This window comes from Tetrahymena thermophila, assembly GCF_000189635.1.
Source record: "Tetrahymena thermophila SB210 genomic scaffold scf_8254638, whole genome shotgun sequence".
Taxonomy (NCBI): Eukaryota; Ciliophora; class Oligohymenophorea; order Hymenostomatida; family Tetrahymenidae; genus Tetrahymena; species Tetrahymena thermophila.
The window spans coordinates 607,413-624,598 of NW_002476407.1; the positions used below are offsets into that span (position 1 = coordinate 607,413).

The 17,186-nt window shown below is 23.0% G+C and overlaps 5 protein-coding genes across 5 annotated transcripts; 3 read left to right on the top strand and 2 right to left on the bottom strand. All coding sequences in view use genetic code 6, as the record gives it.

The window, feature by feature from the left end:
* Positions 1-506: 506 nt before the first annotated feature.
* On the bottom strand, positions 507-1,637 carry TTHERM_00190950 (macronuclear actin; the record flags this gene model as incomplete). Its single annotated transcript, XM_001016672.3, has 1 exon — positions 507-1,637. The coding sequence occupies one exon, from the start codon at positions 1,635-1,637 to the stop codon at positions 507-509; it is 1,131 nt and encodes a 376-aa protein (XP_001016672.1).
* A 2,608-nt stretch (positions 1,638-4,245) lies between these two features.
* TTHERM_00190960 (phosphatidylserine synthase) lies at positions 4,246-6,340 on the top strand (the record flags this gene model as incomplete). The annotated part of the gene is made up of 6 exons (XM_001016673.3): positions 4,246-4,544; positions 4,629-4,779; positions 4,842-4,913; positions 5,327-5,791; positions 5,858-6,003; positions 6,094-6,340. 6 exons carry the CDS (start codon positions 4,246-4,248, stop codon positions 6,338-6,340), a joined length of 1,380 nt encoding a protein of 459 aa, XP_001016673.1.
* Positions 6,341-9,247: 2,907 nt separating this feature from the next.
* On the top strand, positions 9,248-9,655 carry TTHERM_00190970 (hypothetical protein; the record flags this gene model as incomplete). Its single annotated transcript, XM_001016674.2, has 2 exons — positions 9,248-9,275; positions 9,363-9,655. The coding sequence occupies 2 exons, from the start codon at positions 9,248-9,250 to the stop codon at positions 9,653-9,655; spliced, it is 321 nt and encodes a 106-aa protein (XP_001016674.2).
* Positions 9,656-12,635: 2,980 nt separating this feature from the next.
* TTHERM_000190979 (MFS transporter) lies at positions 12,636-13,540 on the bottom strand (the record flags this gene model as incomplete). Its single annotated transcript, XM_012797765.1, has 4 exons — positions 12,636-12,654; positions 12,794-12,959; positions 13,036-13,170; positions 13,519-13,540. The coding sequence occupies 4 exons, from the start codon at positions 13,538-13,540 to the stop codon at positions 12,636-12,638; spliced, it is 342 nt and encodes a 113-aa protein (XP_012653219.1).
* Positions 13,541-14,990: 1,450 nt separating this feature from the next.
* Positions 14,991-15,698, top strand: TTHERM_00190980 (transmembrane protein, putative; the record flags this gene model as incomplete). The annotated part of the gene is made up of 2 exons (XM_001016675.1): positions 14,991-15,408; positions 15,481-15,698. 2 exons carry the CDS (start codon positions 14,991-14,993, stop codon positions 15,696-15,698), a joined length of 636 nt encoding a protein of 211 aa, XP_001016675.1.
* Positions 15,699-17,186: the final 1,488 nt, after the last annotated feature.

A 17,186-nucleotide genomic window follows, 5' to 3' on the forward strand; every position in this document is an offset into this window, starting at 1 on the left:
TATCTTATTTGTAAAACACATGCTTAACTCAAAAATGTATTTCATTTTGAGTAAATTAAATGAAGATATTTACTAAATGAGATTGATGATAAAATATGATAGATAAACAGTTAATAATAATGTAAGTAACTTATTGCTTAGCAGGAGTAATGATATCATAATATTTTGAGAGCATTTAATTGAATACTTTCATCCAAGTAGTAAAATTTTCTCATGAAAATGAAGAAATTACTCATTAATTTTTAGTTTTACTTTTTTATCTTTCAATAAATACTCTCAAAAAGAAGTGTACATGTGTTTGTATATGTGAGGGAATTAATGGATGTTTATTTATGTATTTTTGTTTATGTCGGATATAATAATGAATGGAAATGATGAAGTGGAATCTTTTTTGGAATAGATTATGGAAGATTAATAACACTACACAAAAAAGTTTGTAACAACTATACGCATTTAATAGAAAAATTAAGCTTAAAATAAAATAGATTTGTTTAAATTTAAATTGATCAGAAGCACTTTCTGTGGACGATGGAAGGACCAGATTCATCATATTCAGCCTTAGTAATCCACATAGTTTGGAAGGTAGAAAGAGAGGAAAGAATGGAACCACCAATCCAGACAGAGTATCTTCTCTCAGGAGGAGCAACAACCTTAATCTTCATGGAAGAAGGAGCAAGAGCGCTAACTTCCTTAGAAAGTCTTTCAGCAATACCAGGGAACATAGTGGTACCACCAGAGAGGACGATGTTGTTGTAAAGATCCTTTCTGACATCGACATCACACTTCATGATAGAGTTGAAGGTAAGTTCGTGGATACCAGGGAATTCCTTACCGATGAAGGCAGGCTTGAAGAGGAGTTCAGGGCATCTGAATCTCTAGTCTTGGACGGTAATGGTGTTACCATCGGGTAATTCGTAAGATTTATCGTTTTAGGAGGATTCCTTGTAAGCCTTTAATTCAGCTTCGTAGTCGATAGCGACGTAGCAGAGCTTTTCCTTGATATCTCTGATGATTTCTCTTTCGGCAGTGGAAGAGAAGTTCAAACCAATTTCGTAGAGGAGCTTCATGCAGTATTCAGTTAAGTCTCTACCAGCCAAATCGATTCTCAAGATGGCGTGAGGAAGAGCGTAACCTTCATAGATGGGAACAGTGTGGGTAACACCATCACCAGAGTCAACGACGATACCAGTGGTTCTACCGGAAGCGTAGAGGGAAAGAACGGCTTGGATGGCAACGTAGAAGGAGGGAACGTTGAAAGTTTCGAACATGGTCTTGGTCATCTTTTCTCTGTTCAACTTGGGGTTTTGGGGAGCTTCAGTAAGTAAGCAGGGGTGTTCTTCAGGGGTAACTCTGAGTTCATTGTAGAAGCAGTGATGCCAGATCTTTTCCATATCATCGTAATCGGTGACAATACCGTGTTCAATGGGATATTTCAAATTCAAAACACCTCTCTTGGCTTGGGCTTCTTCACCAACGTAGCATTCCTTTTGATCCATACCGACCATGATACCAGGCATTTTGGGTCTACCGACAATGGAGGGGAAGGCGGCTCTGGGAGCATCGTCACCAGCAATACCAGCCTTGCACATACCGGAACCGTTATCAATAACAATAGCGGGGGATTCACTTTCAGCCATTTTACTTTATCTAGTTTTTATGTTGTCTTTATTTAATTATTCTTTTTTTTCTTTTGGAAAAAAGGATATCTTTTATTTTATTTTATAAAATTTATTTATATAGTACTTCAGATAATATTCCTGTTAATTTTAAAGTACCTCCCACCTCTTTCTTATCACTAGCAATCACTAATATCAATTAAATTTCTCATCAGTCAATTAATTATTGCTTATCTAAATATAATTCTTAATTTGTTTGATGAGATCTATTCATTCAATTTACTTTTACCTTTAATTTTACCTTAAAATATCAATTATCTTAAATTATATTTTATGGTAATCTTAAAATATGAAAAGGTAAATAAGTCAACCCAATCCTATCAAAAATGTATGTATTAATCAAAAACTCGTTTTTAAAATCTTTTTTATCCAGTGCTCCTAGAGATACGCCATATTTCAATCAAGCGCACAGAAAGAGTTTACTTTAAATCTAAAGAAAGCTAAACAAAATTTGATAAAAATTGAAATATTTCTTCTGAAAATAAATAACCAGGTGTCATTCATTCATTCATTGGATCAATCAATCTTATATTAATTTATTTAGATTTTACCCTTTGTTCAAATATAAAACTCTTACTTCTTAATCAAATTATTTTTTATTTCGCAGAGAGTTAATAAATATTTTATAATCAATTTTGAATATAAAAAATATGATCATTTTTATTGCTACAACTTAGTTTTCTTTTCAAAATACACATTTAGGTACTTGCTTTTTTGGAAAGAATAATAATTTTATCACTGCATAAAGAAGCTAGTTGAAAAATATGCCAAACAAGCCATTCAAATATGATGGATAATTTATTAAACCATTAAATTTTACATCTAATATAGGAAAAAGGAAAAATCACTAGAAATATATATTAAATCCATTAGTTTTTTCTGTTTAGTTGCATTTTTTAAAGAAAAAAAATGGTAAACACCATTTTAAATACCAAACAAAGTTTCAAAATAAAGATTTTCTTTTCATTTTATCAAAAATTTAGATTTTTATTTAATTGATTGGTTTTGCATTGCGCCTAAATATTATTTACAAAAAAAAAAAAAAGAAAAATGATAATTTGATTGTAAAGAGAAGAAATTAAATAAAACAGTGTAATTGAAGTTATTTCTAAAATAAGTGATGTAAAAATGATTTGGTGAAATGGCTTTTAGCTGAATGTTTTAAGTATAAAGTGTAAATTTGATTACATAAAATCTTTATGAGATATATATATATATTTTTTTTATTTTGAGGGAAAGAAAATTGGTTATAAATGGTATATCTATTAAATAAGCATGTAATATTTTACTTAATTTTTATGATCACAAATTAATGTGATTAAATAAATAAAATTTACAAAATACGCATTTTATTATGGATTATTTTGAGTAATTTGATATAAACAAAGTCTAAGGATAAAAAAATATGAGATTAATTTTACTACAAATAAATTAATTGTTGAAAGCAATTTATTTATTATTTTGCATTTGACTAATTTTATTTACTTATGCCCATCTTCTGTCTATATTATTTTAAAATTAATTAATTCGATTGATAATTTTATAAATTTATTCCTACTATCTCTCTCTCTCTTTGTCTATAACCAAATCTATTTTTAATATTCCAAATATCTAAACAAATTTAAAAGCACTTAATTTATTATTTTTCTACTTAATTCATTTACTTTTTTATATTTTTAAAATTTATTTTCCTAAACATTTTTGTAATTTTTTCTACCATAAAATTACTTAAAAAAAGAACTTTCTATAAAAATTTAAATACAATTGTATGTATTAAGCTAATACTACTTGTATAGATTCTAAGTTTTAAACAATGAATAAACATTAGAAAAATAATTTCCTAAAATTCTAAATCGTATTAATTTTTCTAATAAAATATAAATATTTTTAGCTTTGATAAATTGCTATAAACTTTACCATTTTTAACTAGTCCTATTTACTGTTGAATTTTACAAAATTAAACATATTTATAAGATATAAATATTTATTGTATAAATATGGTTTTATTAAATTTCAATAATTTCCAATATTTAAAAAGGAAAATGCTGAAAAATGTTAGAATAAAATTACAACAAAACAACAAATTTGCAATTCATTTCACTGAGATCAAAAAAGAAGAGAACAATTTTATAATTTATGAAAAACATAAATTACTTACTTATTAGGGTTTAGAAATGCGCACTAAATATTTCTTAGCTCTATATGCTTGCTAATAAGTGTGTTTAGACAGTTAATATCTAGTGAGATTAGACTTAACTTTAACAATATTCTAAAGAAATATTACATGTGTATGTCCTGTGAATTTTTTCAATTATTCTAATAGAAAATTTTAGATTTTTCGATTTATATAATGAGTAAATAATTTAAAATATTCAAATTGATGCTTTTCAATGATTATTTATTTACAAATACATACTTTCCTTTCCTACTTACCTGTGAATGCAAATTAAAAAATCAAATTAATAAGTAATACATATATATATCTAGGTAATATAAAATTCAAAGGAGAGATAAATAATAAAACTATAAAAAATAGTAATTTCAAAGTAGGAATTAAAAAATACTTAAGATGACAAACTCAAAAGAGAAAAAGGCAACTAACAATTGTTTAGATTCAAAATAAGCCGCATCAGCTGACTTAGCCAAAAAAACAGTTGATGTTTCAACTTAAACAGACCTTATAGAAAGAGATTATATTCCAATCAAGCAACTTGCTCTCATGCAAACAGAAAGTGTTGCTTTTCCTTAAATACTTTATCATTAGCACACTCTCTTATAGCTTATTCTATTCCTTATTATGATTTTTGTAGCAGCATTCTACTACACAAAACCTTAAGGTGAAGATTCTCTACTCCCTAATGCTAAATTGTAATAAACTTTAAAGTTTAGAATTTCAGCTTGATTTTATTTTAATTTGCAAGCACTTATTGATTTATTGAAATTATTATATAGGGGTGTCATGTTTGCTATGATTTCTATAGTAATCTATTGTATGATTTACTTGCCTAATACAACTATATAGAGACCTCATCCATCTCTTTGGCGTATGCTTTAAGCACTTGGAATGTGTTGGTTGACCGTTGTAGTTTTCGCTCTCTTTTTCGTAATATTATTGCATAGTTAAAACTCGTTAGAGTTATCAAAAAATTTACTATTAAAATTTAGAATAGAGATGATATCTAAACTTTCTTGAAGTCTTTTGTCGATCCCGAATTAGGACAGCCCTTATAAGACAAGGTAAATATTTAAAAATAAAACTAGCAAGTTAGATAGATGATAGTAATGTAAAAACATTTTAGATTACATAATAAGTTAAGCTCAATAAAAAATAACAATTAAATTGTTGTTAGGAGATTATGGTGATGAAAGACTAAAAGTTTTTTAGAATAAAATTATATCAAATTTTATTTTATTTCTAGTGAAAATTTTAGTAATTCTAAGAATAAACTGAGATATAAATAAATTAGATTTATAAATTTTAAATATCGCCTTAATCAATCAGAGCTTTATCAAAATTGATATCAAAAATAATCAAAGTGCTTTAAAAAATTACGTATTATCTAATTGATTAGCTAATTAGTTTTATAAAAACATAAATACGAATTTAAAAATTTTTATATCAAGAAATTAAATTTTATTTTATTATAAAGAATTTCTCTGAAGATTGTGATATCTATACTCCTGGTAATCCTAAAGGTGATTTCTATAATTTGACTGATAAGTTGGATGTCTTTTTTGTTGCTCATTTTATAGGCTGGATGGTTAAAATGTTTATTTGCAGAGACTTTAAACTATGCATGATCCAATCAATTCTTTTTGAATTTTTAGAAATAACTTTCAGACACTGGCTCCCTAACTTCTATGAATGCTGGTGGGATTCTATCATTTTCGATATTATTCTTTGCAACTCTGGAGGTATCATCGCAGGATGGTGGTTGATGTAGAAATTCGAAATGAAGGAATACAAGTGGTCCTTATCTGAAGCAGGAAAGAAGAAAAAACCCTATTGGAAAAATGTTAAAGAGCTTTTCATCACTCCAAACCTCGAAAAACATGATTGGAAAGTTTTCTCTTCAAGCCTTAGATTTGCTTCTGTTATTTATTACATGATATTTGTAAAATATTTTTAACATTAATTAGAAATGATTTTTATTAAAATTTGTTTGTTTTATCAACAATAGATGAATTTAGTTGATCTCAGTTTCTTCTTTAACAAGTTTGTTTTATGGATTAGACCAAGTCACCCTGTTTTATCTTTCAGAACATTTATGATCGGCTTTTTAGCCATCCCTGCTACTCGTGAATACTATGAATACATTTCAAATCCGTAAGAATATTGATAAAATTATTAATTTAAATTTAAAATAAATGAAAAAGTTGAATAGATTTTAACTATTATTTTATAAAATAAAAATAGATAATAAAAGAGACTCGGAGGTATTTGTTGGTTAACATAGGCAATCGTATACTCTGAACTTTTAGTCTTTTTAAAAAATTACAACGGTTAATTTATTGAAGCCTTCCCAGACTACATAATTTAAATCTGGGCTGTAATAGTTGGCGTCATTATTGCTATTTTCACTGCTTTGCTTATTAGAGATGTTAAAAAGTGGTATAAAAATAAGAGAGAAGAAGACTCAAAAGAGAAATTACATGCTGAGTGAGTGATTGAAATTCTCTAGCCCTTTAATATTAAAATATTTTCAAATTTTCCTCTTAACAGAGAAATTCAACATAATTTTTATAATAAATAACTTAAATTAAGATAAATACTTTGAAAAATATTTAAAAAATATGATGAAGCGTATTTATTTATCAATCAGTAAGTTATTTTGGTTAAGTCTTAAAAGAATCATAAACCTTTTCTAATAAAAAAACAAATCGATCTATACTATAAAAATAAATTAGTTAAATATAAAAATCTATTAAGATTTATTAAAGCTTTTATTAGTAGATCCATATTTCATATTGTAACTTAGTTAGCATCAAAATAAATTAAAGAAATTATCTTAATTATTTAATCAATTAATTTCAATTAATATTGGTTATAAACATTTATTAAACTATTTGATTTTGATAGTTTTTACTCGATAATGGTAATAGCTTTAGCTAATAAACAGAGGAAAATTCTCAATATAAGAGATTTGTATAATTTTTGATTGATTTTTCTTAATATTTCACAGACCGATCTGATGATGAATTATTCAATAAATATTATAAGTCTATTTCAATTGTTAATAATTGATTTGGCTACTTTCTATGAAAATTAATAACACTCTTAAATTACAGAATTTATGTTTCTTTTATTTTTACTTAACAATGCCATCGTTTTCCTCAAATTTAAATGCCTTTCTAGCATCAATTAAATTTGCTATTTTACATTTTGCTTTAGATTGGCATTTTTAATTACAATCAAGAAGTAGAATTATTTAATAAAAAATATACTCTTTTTTTTGTTTTTTGAAAGGGAATATTTAATTTGTTGAGTTACTTACATTCCCACTTTACTTATTTATGCTTCCCAAACATGCTTCTAGAAAATGCTTTTAAAGAAAATAAATGAATTTCTAATAACTTTTTCTTTTAAAAAAAGAGAACAAAGTAAAATTAGATATTAACTTAACTAAAGAAAGAGAGATATAATTTTAGTTTCTTACAAGAAAGGATTTTAAAGGTAAGTACTTTGATACAATTTATTTTAACTCTATGATTAGTATCTATTATTTAATTAAAAAGAAGTAATCAATCTACAAAACAAAAAATTAAATAAAACTTTGTTTTAATTAATGGTTTTTAGAGAACGTAAATCTTTATTTGGATGTCTCCTAAATTAAATGCTAAGCCATACAAATTCATAATCATTTAATAGCCTATTAATCGTCAGCTGAATTAAATTCATAAATAATTGCTTATTATTATTTCACATACTTTTGTGGCTACAATTATTTATTATGTTTGATCAATTAAAATCATAAAATCCTTCTTTTTATCAAAAAAAAAGTGTTTTATGTTTAATAAAAATCCAGTAAATATTTTTTCTGAGCCATTACTCGCAATTATCAGTGCATTTTATAGAACGTTTGTAAATTATAAGATTTAAAATTTTATTGTATAAAATTAAAAAAAATAATTGCAAGTAACCTAAGATAGATAGATAGATTGACGAAAGTATTAAAAATAAAAAATCAAGTAAATGTATAAAAACTCTAAAATGTATGACTTGTTTGAAAGTATATTCTAAATGATGATTATTGTTAGACAAATCTAAATTACATACTTTCTATATAACATTTAATCTACAATGACTCTAGCTGACTGCAAACGCTCTTAATTATATAAAAATAGATTTAATTCTTTTGAATTTTATTTATCTTAATTGTACCACCCCATGTAATCTTTAGAGAGAATAATAAAGGCACTATTATTTTAGCCTTCCCTTAAATATATATAATCCCTTTTTTTTCGAATACTAAAATCCTTTGTTATAAATATATTAATTTAACAAGGCATTTGTTAAGTATATTCATTTCCATTAAGTAAAATACTAATTTTTCTTGAAATAGTTAAGCCCGATTAATCGTAATATCTTATAATGTTAAGTAAGACAATATCCAAATTTGCTGTAAAGAAAGATCCTTTGAGCACTAACAAATAATAAATAATTCATTCATGATTTATATTTAAACCTCTTTTTTTTACACTCAAAATTCAAAGATTAGATAATATCAATAATAAATTTGAGTATTAATTCAAATTTAGATTTTATCTACATAAAATGAATATTTATTTGCTTTTTTAAGGATTAGTGATTTATAGACTCTTAAAAATTGAACATACATCAAGATTAAATAGCTGCTTTAATCAAGTATTTAGTATTTAATCATAATGACATATAAATTTGATATGATTTACTCAAACCACAAATTCATTAAATTTAAAAAATAACAATTTGTTGTTGATAGGAAAGGATAGAAAAAATAACCTAAAAGAATATAATAGGTTCTAAGAGTACTGAGTAATAGATATCTAAATTGCAATTAAATGAAATTATAAGGTCTCAATTTTACAGTAAAAAAAATAAACTCATTCTAACAAACAAACAAACAAACAATCAATTCTATAAATTTCTCTAAATATTCTTAATTAAAACTGGGGAGAGAATTTTTACAAATACTCAATACAAAATTGATAGATCAACATTCAACTAATTTTTTTAAAGTAGTATGAAAATCCAACTAAAATCAAAAATTGTATGTTTTTTATGAATTTGAGCTACTTTTAATACATAAATCAATTAATCAGTCAATCTTTATTTTTATCAAATAATTTTCTTTAGCTATTTATTATTAATGCAAATAATTAAAAAAAAAAGAAAAAAAAATCAAGTAAGGTTTCTTCAAACAATTCTAATTTTAAAAATAAAGCAAAAAAAAAAACACAATAATAAATATTTGAGTAGCAAGATATCTAAAAAAAAATAACTAAAAAATATTTGCAACAAATCAAGTTCTACATATTTAAATTTGATAATATATTCTTTTAAGAGCACTTTCTTTGATCTTCTAAATTTGATGGAAAAATCTATTTGCTTTTGTCCAGGTAAATAATTTTATTCTTTGATAGCAATCCTATTTACATATTTTAATATCGCATACCTTAACTAACATTATTTTTCGCTTTAAAAAGATAAATTATCAGTTTATGGAGAAAGTGATCATAAAATTGTGCCTGCTTTGACTGAGGAAGAAGTCCTCATTAACTCATGGCTAGACGAAAAAGGAGTTACTATGGCTGATCCACTCGACCTTATATACGGCTATTTCGAGAAGAAAAAGAGCTAAATCAGATAAAATGTTGACAAAAAAAAACCCTCAAACCTTTGGGAAAGAAGAAAAGAAAAAACAAAGACCTTTTAATCGCCTATATTGAGTAAGTCAAGCTAATCAAGTGACGATGGTAGTAATGGATTCTTTGAGTGAGTGAAAGAGCTTCATAATATTTTGAATTGACAATTAATATTATAAATAGAAAACTGTCAAAAAGTTCTACATCAAATCATAAATTTCAATATAACTCAAACATTGATTGGAAAGACCTTTTTTCCATTTATTTTTAACAGAAGTATCAATCAACAAAAAATAACAACTACCTACCTACCTATCTTTAATTTTACAAAACAAAACAAAAAACCAATTAGAAATAATTACTCAAATAATTTTACGCATAAGTACTACTAATTAACTAATATTTAACTATCTAACTTAATAATATTCACTGATAAAAATAAAATATCTGCTCTCAACTTAATTTACAAGAAATAAACAATCAATTTGATTGAAAAAATATTTTATTTAAAAACAGAAATAAAATACTGAGTTCTTCCTCCTTATTAATAATTCAAAAATAGAAAACCGCGCTTGAAATAATTCATTTGATTTGATTTTATTATCAAGCGGATAACCAAGAAATTAATAATGATTTATAATTGCTAATAATCTATAGCCATATAAATTCGGTATTTATATCACATAAATTCTGATGTAATCAAAAAATATTATTTCTTAGAACAATATATAAGCGAAGGTCAGCCTATCTGAACATCTATTATCTATATATCTGTCTTTCAATCTATTTATTCGATATTTCTTGATTGATTAGTAAATTAAGGAGTAAATTAATATTTAAAATGAAGATAAATTTTCCTCCCCAAATAAAATATTTGTAAACTGAAGTGATACGCAAAAATTATGATATAGGTACTATTTATGATGATATTAAATTTAAATTTCTTTCTGTCTTCTTTCAAGGAATAAATCAGAATTATATCATTAAAAGCAAAACATACAATCAACTTCACGCCAATCTCCATCAACCAAATAGAACCAGATTTATAAAATAAATATTTAAAACTTCCAGTCTTAATCAACCAACCAATCAATCAAACAATCACTCACTCATTCGCTGTTCGAGCGACCAACCTTTTATACTTTACTTTATTTCTCTAATGAACTTAATAAAATTAAAAAGTGAATGAACAATGAGATTTAGAATGTTTAAATCACGAAGAACGAACTCTAATTCATTAATGAACTGTATCACTTTTTGCTAATTGATATACATATTTCATTCATTAGAATAAAAATAAAAATAATTCACATATATCAAACAAAAAAAGAACTCCTTTAAATTAATAACCAAAAAAAAAATAAGTATTCTATCCTATTTAATTAATTAATTAACTAATAAATAACATAATCAATTTGTCCTCCTTAAAAATCAATTAATTATATTTATTAACCCTTTCTCAATATATTTTATAATCATCATGGACCAAGTAGTCTGTGTGAATTAATTAATTTTACTTTAAACAATATCTCCTTTTTGATCCATTTATATTTTATATAGTCTTCCTCCCTCCCTCTCTTACTAACTTCAATCAAATAAATCAACTTCAAAAACTAAATTAAAAATTTACTCTTTTTACAAATTTTTGATTTGTGGGTGACCAAATAAATTTAAATATTTGTTTATCATGTATATTAAATAGATATAAAAAAATACCACCAAATAAGGCTCATTGATTGATCGATTGGTGATTTTATTTTTAATTTTTTTTTTCAATAAAATACCTACAAATTATCAAATCTGCTAATTTTCAAGCTTAAATTCATTTAAATATTTGCATTCAATTCACAACAATTTGCCTATAACAAAATCTCTTTTAAACTGTTTTAAAGTATAGCAAAAGCAATAAATTTTTACAAATTTTCCTTCAGTACTAGAAGAGAAATTTCGAAATGAAATTATAAAATTTCACCTTATAATTTAGAATTATGCTTCTAACTTTAGTCAGTAAAAGCTTTAATTGAACTACTAACGTGAAAATACACAATTTTCATTTTATATATCAGTTAATTGAACAAAAAAGGATAAATAAGAGGTAATCAAAATATCCACACAAAAAAAAAATAAAAGTGTAAACTAAAAAACAGATAAATAAATAATGAAATTTAAATACTTTCATATATAATGTGAAGAAAAACTGATAAAAATGAATGTTCATTTAAATTTGTTTAAATAATAAATAGCTTTATTTGTGTTTATATTATTGTCAATACAAAAATCAAGATATATATTCAAGTTATATAAAAATCTCAAATAAAATTTACATTCAAAGGTTTCTTAATAATAAATTGTAAGCTAAAAAATCAAAAGATATGTAAATCAAATTAAAATTAATAGGTAAAAAAATCTAAAATTTAAAATACTCAAGCTCTTATATGAAAGTTATTTAAAAAAATATATTTTAGTTTCAATAACTAAAAAATAAATAGAAAATACATAATCTACCACATTTATAAATCATTTTACAAAATTTACAACTCATTTTCATAGTGAAACAAATAAAAATAAAATAAAAAAAATAATTTAACCATATATTATTAGAAAAAATGATTATGCTTAGATTATCTTAAACAACATAGTCAGCTTATATTTATTTAAAAAAATCACTTCTCAATAAATTAATTTGTTAATATGCTAAATAAATAAATAAATACTTGCTTGCATTTTTCAAACATTGTTTTTTCATTTATTTTGAAAAGATTGATTTCCTTTTTATCTTCTTTAAACATTTATTAAGTAAAATTATAAATGTTGATTTTTTTTCATTTTTAAATTCTAAATAAAATAAAATTTCACATATTAACTAACTAACTAACTATTAGCCATTTAAGCATTAAACAAAAAGTAAGTTAGTTTCTCCATGCCAATAATTTCTAAGATTTTAAAAAGCTATTTCTAATCGATTTATATTAAAAATAATCAATTATTAATGGCTCTTTTTTTAATATTTTATAAAAAATCAGTAAATTTAACCAACCAACTTATCTAGCTATAACACTATTTTAAAAAATTGTATAAATAAGAAGATAATTAAGCAAACACTTCAACATAAAATCAAATATACCCATGTAACCTTTTTATAATTTATATTTTTAATATTCTTTATAAAAATAAAAAATTTATTTAAAAAAAAAAATGAAATAGATTAAAAATGTTAAAGAGATTTATATTATTTCAATTTTAATTTTTTTATAATTCTATCTTAAATAAACAATAGAAATGAGTATTTTGTTATCGGCCATACTAAGGTGAAAACACCGGATCCCATTCGAACTCCGAAGTTAAGCGCCTTAAGGCTGGGTTAGTACTAAGGTGGGGGACCGCTTGGGAAGTCCCAGTGTCGATAACCTTTTTTATTTTAGAGCTTTTAAATCCTATCTAACTGTATAAAAATATTTTATTTATTATTTTTATTTTAAAAATCATCATAAATTATATATATATATATTCATACTTACTCTAATTAATTTTGTTATCGGCCATACTAAGGTGAAAACACCGGATCCCATTCGAACTCCGAAGTTAAGCGCCTTAAGGCTGGGTTAGTACTAAGGTGGGGGACCGCTTGGGAAGTCCCAGTGTCGATAACCTTTTTTTACTTAAATTTATTTTAAAAATAGTAATTTTATGAAGCAATTTATTTTAAAATCTTTAAAAAAAGTTTAATATTATAAATTGTAGAATTAATTATAAAACTAAAAAAAATAAAATTTATCTTCAGAAAGTAAGTATATATGAATATAAACTTCATTCAATATTTATTATTTTCAATAAATAGCTGAATATTAAAAGCTCAATGAATACATTTATTAAATAAATAGTGTTGACTTTACAATAGCGATATACAAATAATCAAAATATATATATATTTCATATTTAAAATATTTAGTTAGATATAGAAATAATATTATTTAGTAAACTAATTAATATATACTACAATAATTTTACAGGAATAACATGCAATATTGAATAGAGTATTTAAAAATTATTTATTTATTAAAGCAGTTTATAGGAATATCTATCTATTCTTTTTATAAATTAATCCTAAATTAATAATTTATGATTTTTATGAATTAAAGTAAAAAAAAAAACTTTTATTCTCAAAAGAATTTATGGTTTTTATGAATTAAAGTAAAAAAAACACTTTTATTCTCAAAATAATTTACGGTTTTTATGAATTAAAGTAAAAAAAACACTTTTATTCTCAAAAGAATTTATGATTTTTATGAATTAAAGTAAAACAAAAGAATTTAACATTTGTTTCTCTTAAAAAAAAATCTGAATTTAATGAAAATAAAAATTAATGCAACAATTCTAATCAATAACACCAGAATAATTTTTTAGATATTTTATTTAAAAAACAAAGTTATCAGAAATAATTAAATTACTTTCATTACAAATTAGAAAATAGAAATTCATTAAAAGCTGAAGAAAATAAATATCAGAATAAAATAAAGACCTAAAATGATCAAATAAGATTACAAAAGAGAGCATATAGATGGATTTATTTATTATACCTTAAAAATAAGTACTTTTCTATAGTATTGGAATTCATATAATATCATAGAAGTAAATTACTTTACAAAAATTTATTTAAATTATTTAAATTTCATAAAAAAGTAATATTTTGGTGATAGTTTGAATCTATCAATATTATGTTTTGCAGTAGTCTTCTTTTTAAGAAAATTATTACTAATATTACCTTGTCAAATATTTTTGTGTTATTCGAAGAAAGATAAAATTAAAATTAAAATTATTCTTTATTTAATTTTATCTTTAGAAAAGTTAGCATTTAGTATAAAAAAAGATTATATGATTATTAATTTCTTGAATGAGGGGAACTTTCTATTTCTTAAATTATAATATAATTAGTATATGGCTTGGGTTTAGATAGTTTTTGTTCTGAATTTACCCGAAGTATAAAATTTAAAAACTATTTTACAGCTACTTCTTCCTCTACTTTTTAGTGCTTTATTTATATGCGAAATTTAAAATGATGCTTATAGTTAACCCAAGAGTTTAAATGAATTTATTTGGAGCTATGATTTTAATATCAAAAGGACTAAGTTATTATTACATTAGTGGATTAGATTATTATTCGTGATAATCTGCTTTTGTGTATGCTCTTAAATATAAAATATTTTTAAATATTATATTGTTATTACTTTTTTATTAATTATTTTAATAATGATTTGTCAAATATAATACCTGAAAAGGATATCTGATACTTAAGTAAGTACAATATTAGTTACATTAATTTTGTTTACTTGGATATCATTTAGTCATACATCTATAGAACTTAGAGAAGTGAGTGATGAATACTATAAAAAGCAAGAGTTCCTTTAAATAAAGTGCCTTAATGCATTTATAGTTACTACTCTTATTTAAAAATTATATGTTTATTATAATATGTTAATTATAGCACATAACGAAAATATTTTTGGTTTTGGTAATTATCTTTGGGTTTACTAATTGCTAATTATACTAGACTTGTTTCTTTAAACAAAGTTGCTTATAAAGTATATTGTAAATCCATTATTCAACGGACCAGAATATTTTGAAATATATGATATTAGCAATTCATATTATTTAACAGAAAACAAACATAAATTTAAAAATTTAAGATTCATCAAGGTCAAATGTTAAAGAGATATCTCTCTAAAGCTTATTTTATCTTCTTTCTATAATTGTGAAATTATAAGAGCTGAAAATTCTAATAAGAATTTTAGGAAATTCATAGATTCAACACCATATTAGGAAGTATTATTTTAAAATTTAATAGATATCTAAGAATTCGAAGAAGTTATTGAAGAAAATTCGATTAATTGTAATATCTTAAAAATTAAATTTGATTACAAAATGAGTTTTTAAGATTTGCTATAATTTTCCAAAATTTTAGTTAAGTATAATGCATTCGTTCTTATTACTTGCTCAGGCATTCTAAATGAAATAAATGAAGATAATATTATTTATGCAGATAAGTTTCACGAATTATAAGATAATTTAATATATTCTCAAGTATAATCAACAATTTATAGAAAAATCTTATACAATAAATATTTGAAGGATTTTATACCTCTAAATCCAGCCATAGTTCTCTATGACTTGTACGATTGAGTATTTTTAAAGAAATAAAACACTTTAAAATTACTTTTAAATAATAATTATATAACTAAATAATAATAAAAATAATAAAAATATATTAAGTAAATTGATTAAATTGTAACTTCTTTTTTATATTTTATTTAGTTATATTTTTTAAAAATTTAATTTTTCAAAAAAAGAAATAGTTTTCTCATTAAAATATTATTGAATGATTTATTTTATTATTTTATAATTAATTAATATTTTTTAAAATAATATAAAATTCTACAAAATTTAAAAATAAATTAATTAATTTATTTTTTAATTAAAAAAAATATGTAGCTTCTCAGTTACAGAAAAAATTTGCTGCAAATAGCAATATGTAAAAATTTTAAATATTTTAGTAAAGCTTAATTAAATCTTTAATTTTGTAGATTAAAAATATTTAATTTTATACTTTGATTATAAAATTTAATGATTCAAACGAATAAGTTTTTATTATTTTAAATATTTTTTAGAATCTTCAATTCACTTTATAAAAATAAATAAATTCAAAAATATTGGATTTAAATATTTTAGTTGATCTATTAGTTTTTGGATTAAAAATAGCAATAGACTTTAGATTTAATTTATATTTAATATATAATATTTTTAGTTATTTGTAATTGAGTTACATTTCAAAAAAAAAAAAATTAAATTCTCCCTTTTAATTGAATTTTTCTATTTCTTTGAATATCTTAAAATTAAATTTCTAAGTATTTTGTTACTTTTATTGATTACATATGATTAAATTTTTGCTAAAATTGTCTTTATTTTTGTTTTGAGCATTAGTAATTTATAGCAAAATTAAAAAGTAAAATATCCTTTACATGCTTGACTCTCTTTCGTAAAAAGTTCAATAAAATGAATTTTAGTTTTGTTCTTATTTATAAACACTAAAAATGTTCGATAGATAGTATAATTATCTATTTCAATTATTTTTAATAAAAAATGGCTTGAAGTCTGATTTAGATCTATCTTAATAAATTTTTTAGATTTATCTTATTTTAAAAATACTGGTATTATATTTTTGATTTTGATAGATAAGAAATTTTTTGATTAAAGTATAGCCAGGAAAAAAAATTCTTTTCAAGTTCTTTATGTCAGTCTAAATGTCCAAAGATAATATGCATAAATATATTTACATAAAAGAATTAAAACTTTAAAATGAAAATTATGAAATAGATCAAATTATGAATATTTCGAAAATTTATTCTTTGTTTATAATCCTTTAAAAGATTTAAGATAATTTAAATTTCGAAAACAAAAGAATGCAAAAACAATTAACAATTCCTTAGAGTTGAGTTATTTATTTATTAATTGATTAGATTTTTGATAATAAAACCTCAACCTTTCTTGAAATTATGAAAGTCGCTTAATATAATAGATAGAAAATTCACTTTTTTAATCTTTTTATAAGCAAGTTGTTTGTTTTTTTATTCGATTATATATTTATTATAGGTCTTGATTATTTTTAAAAAT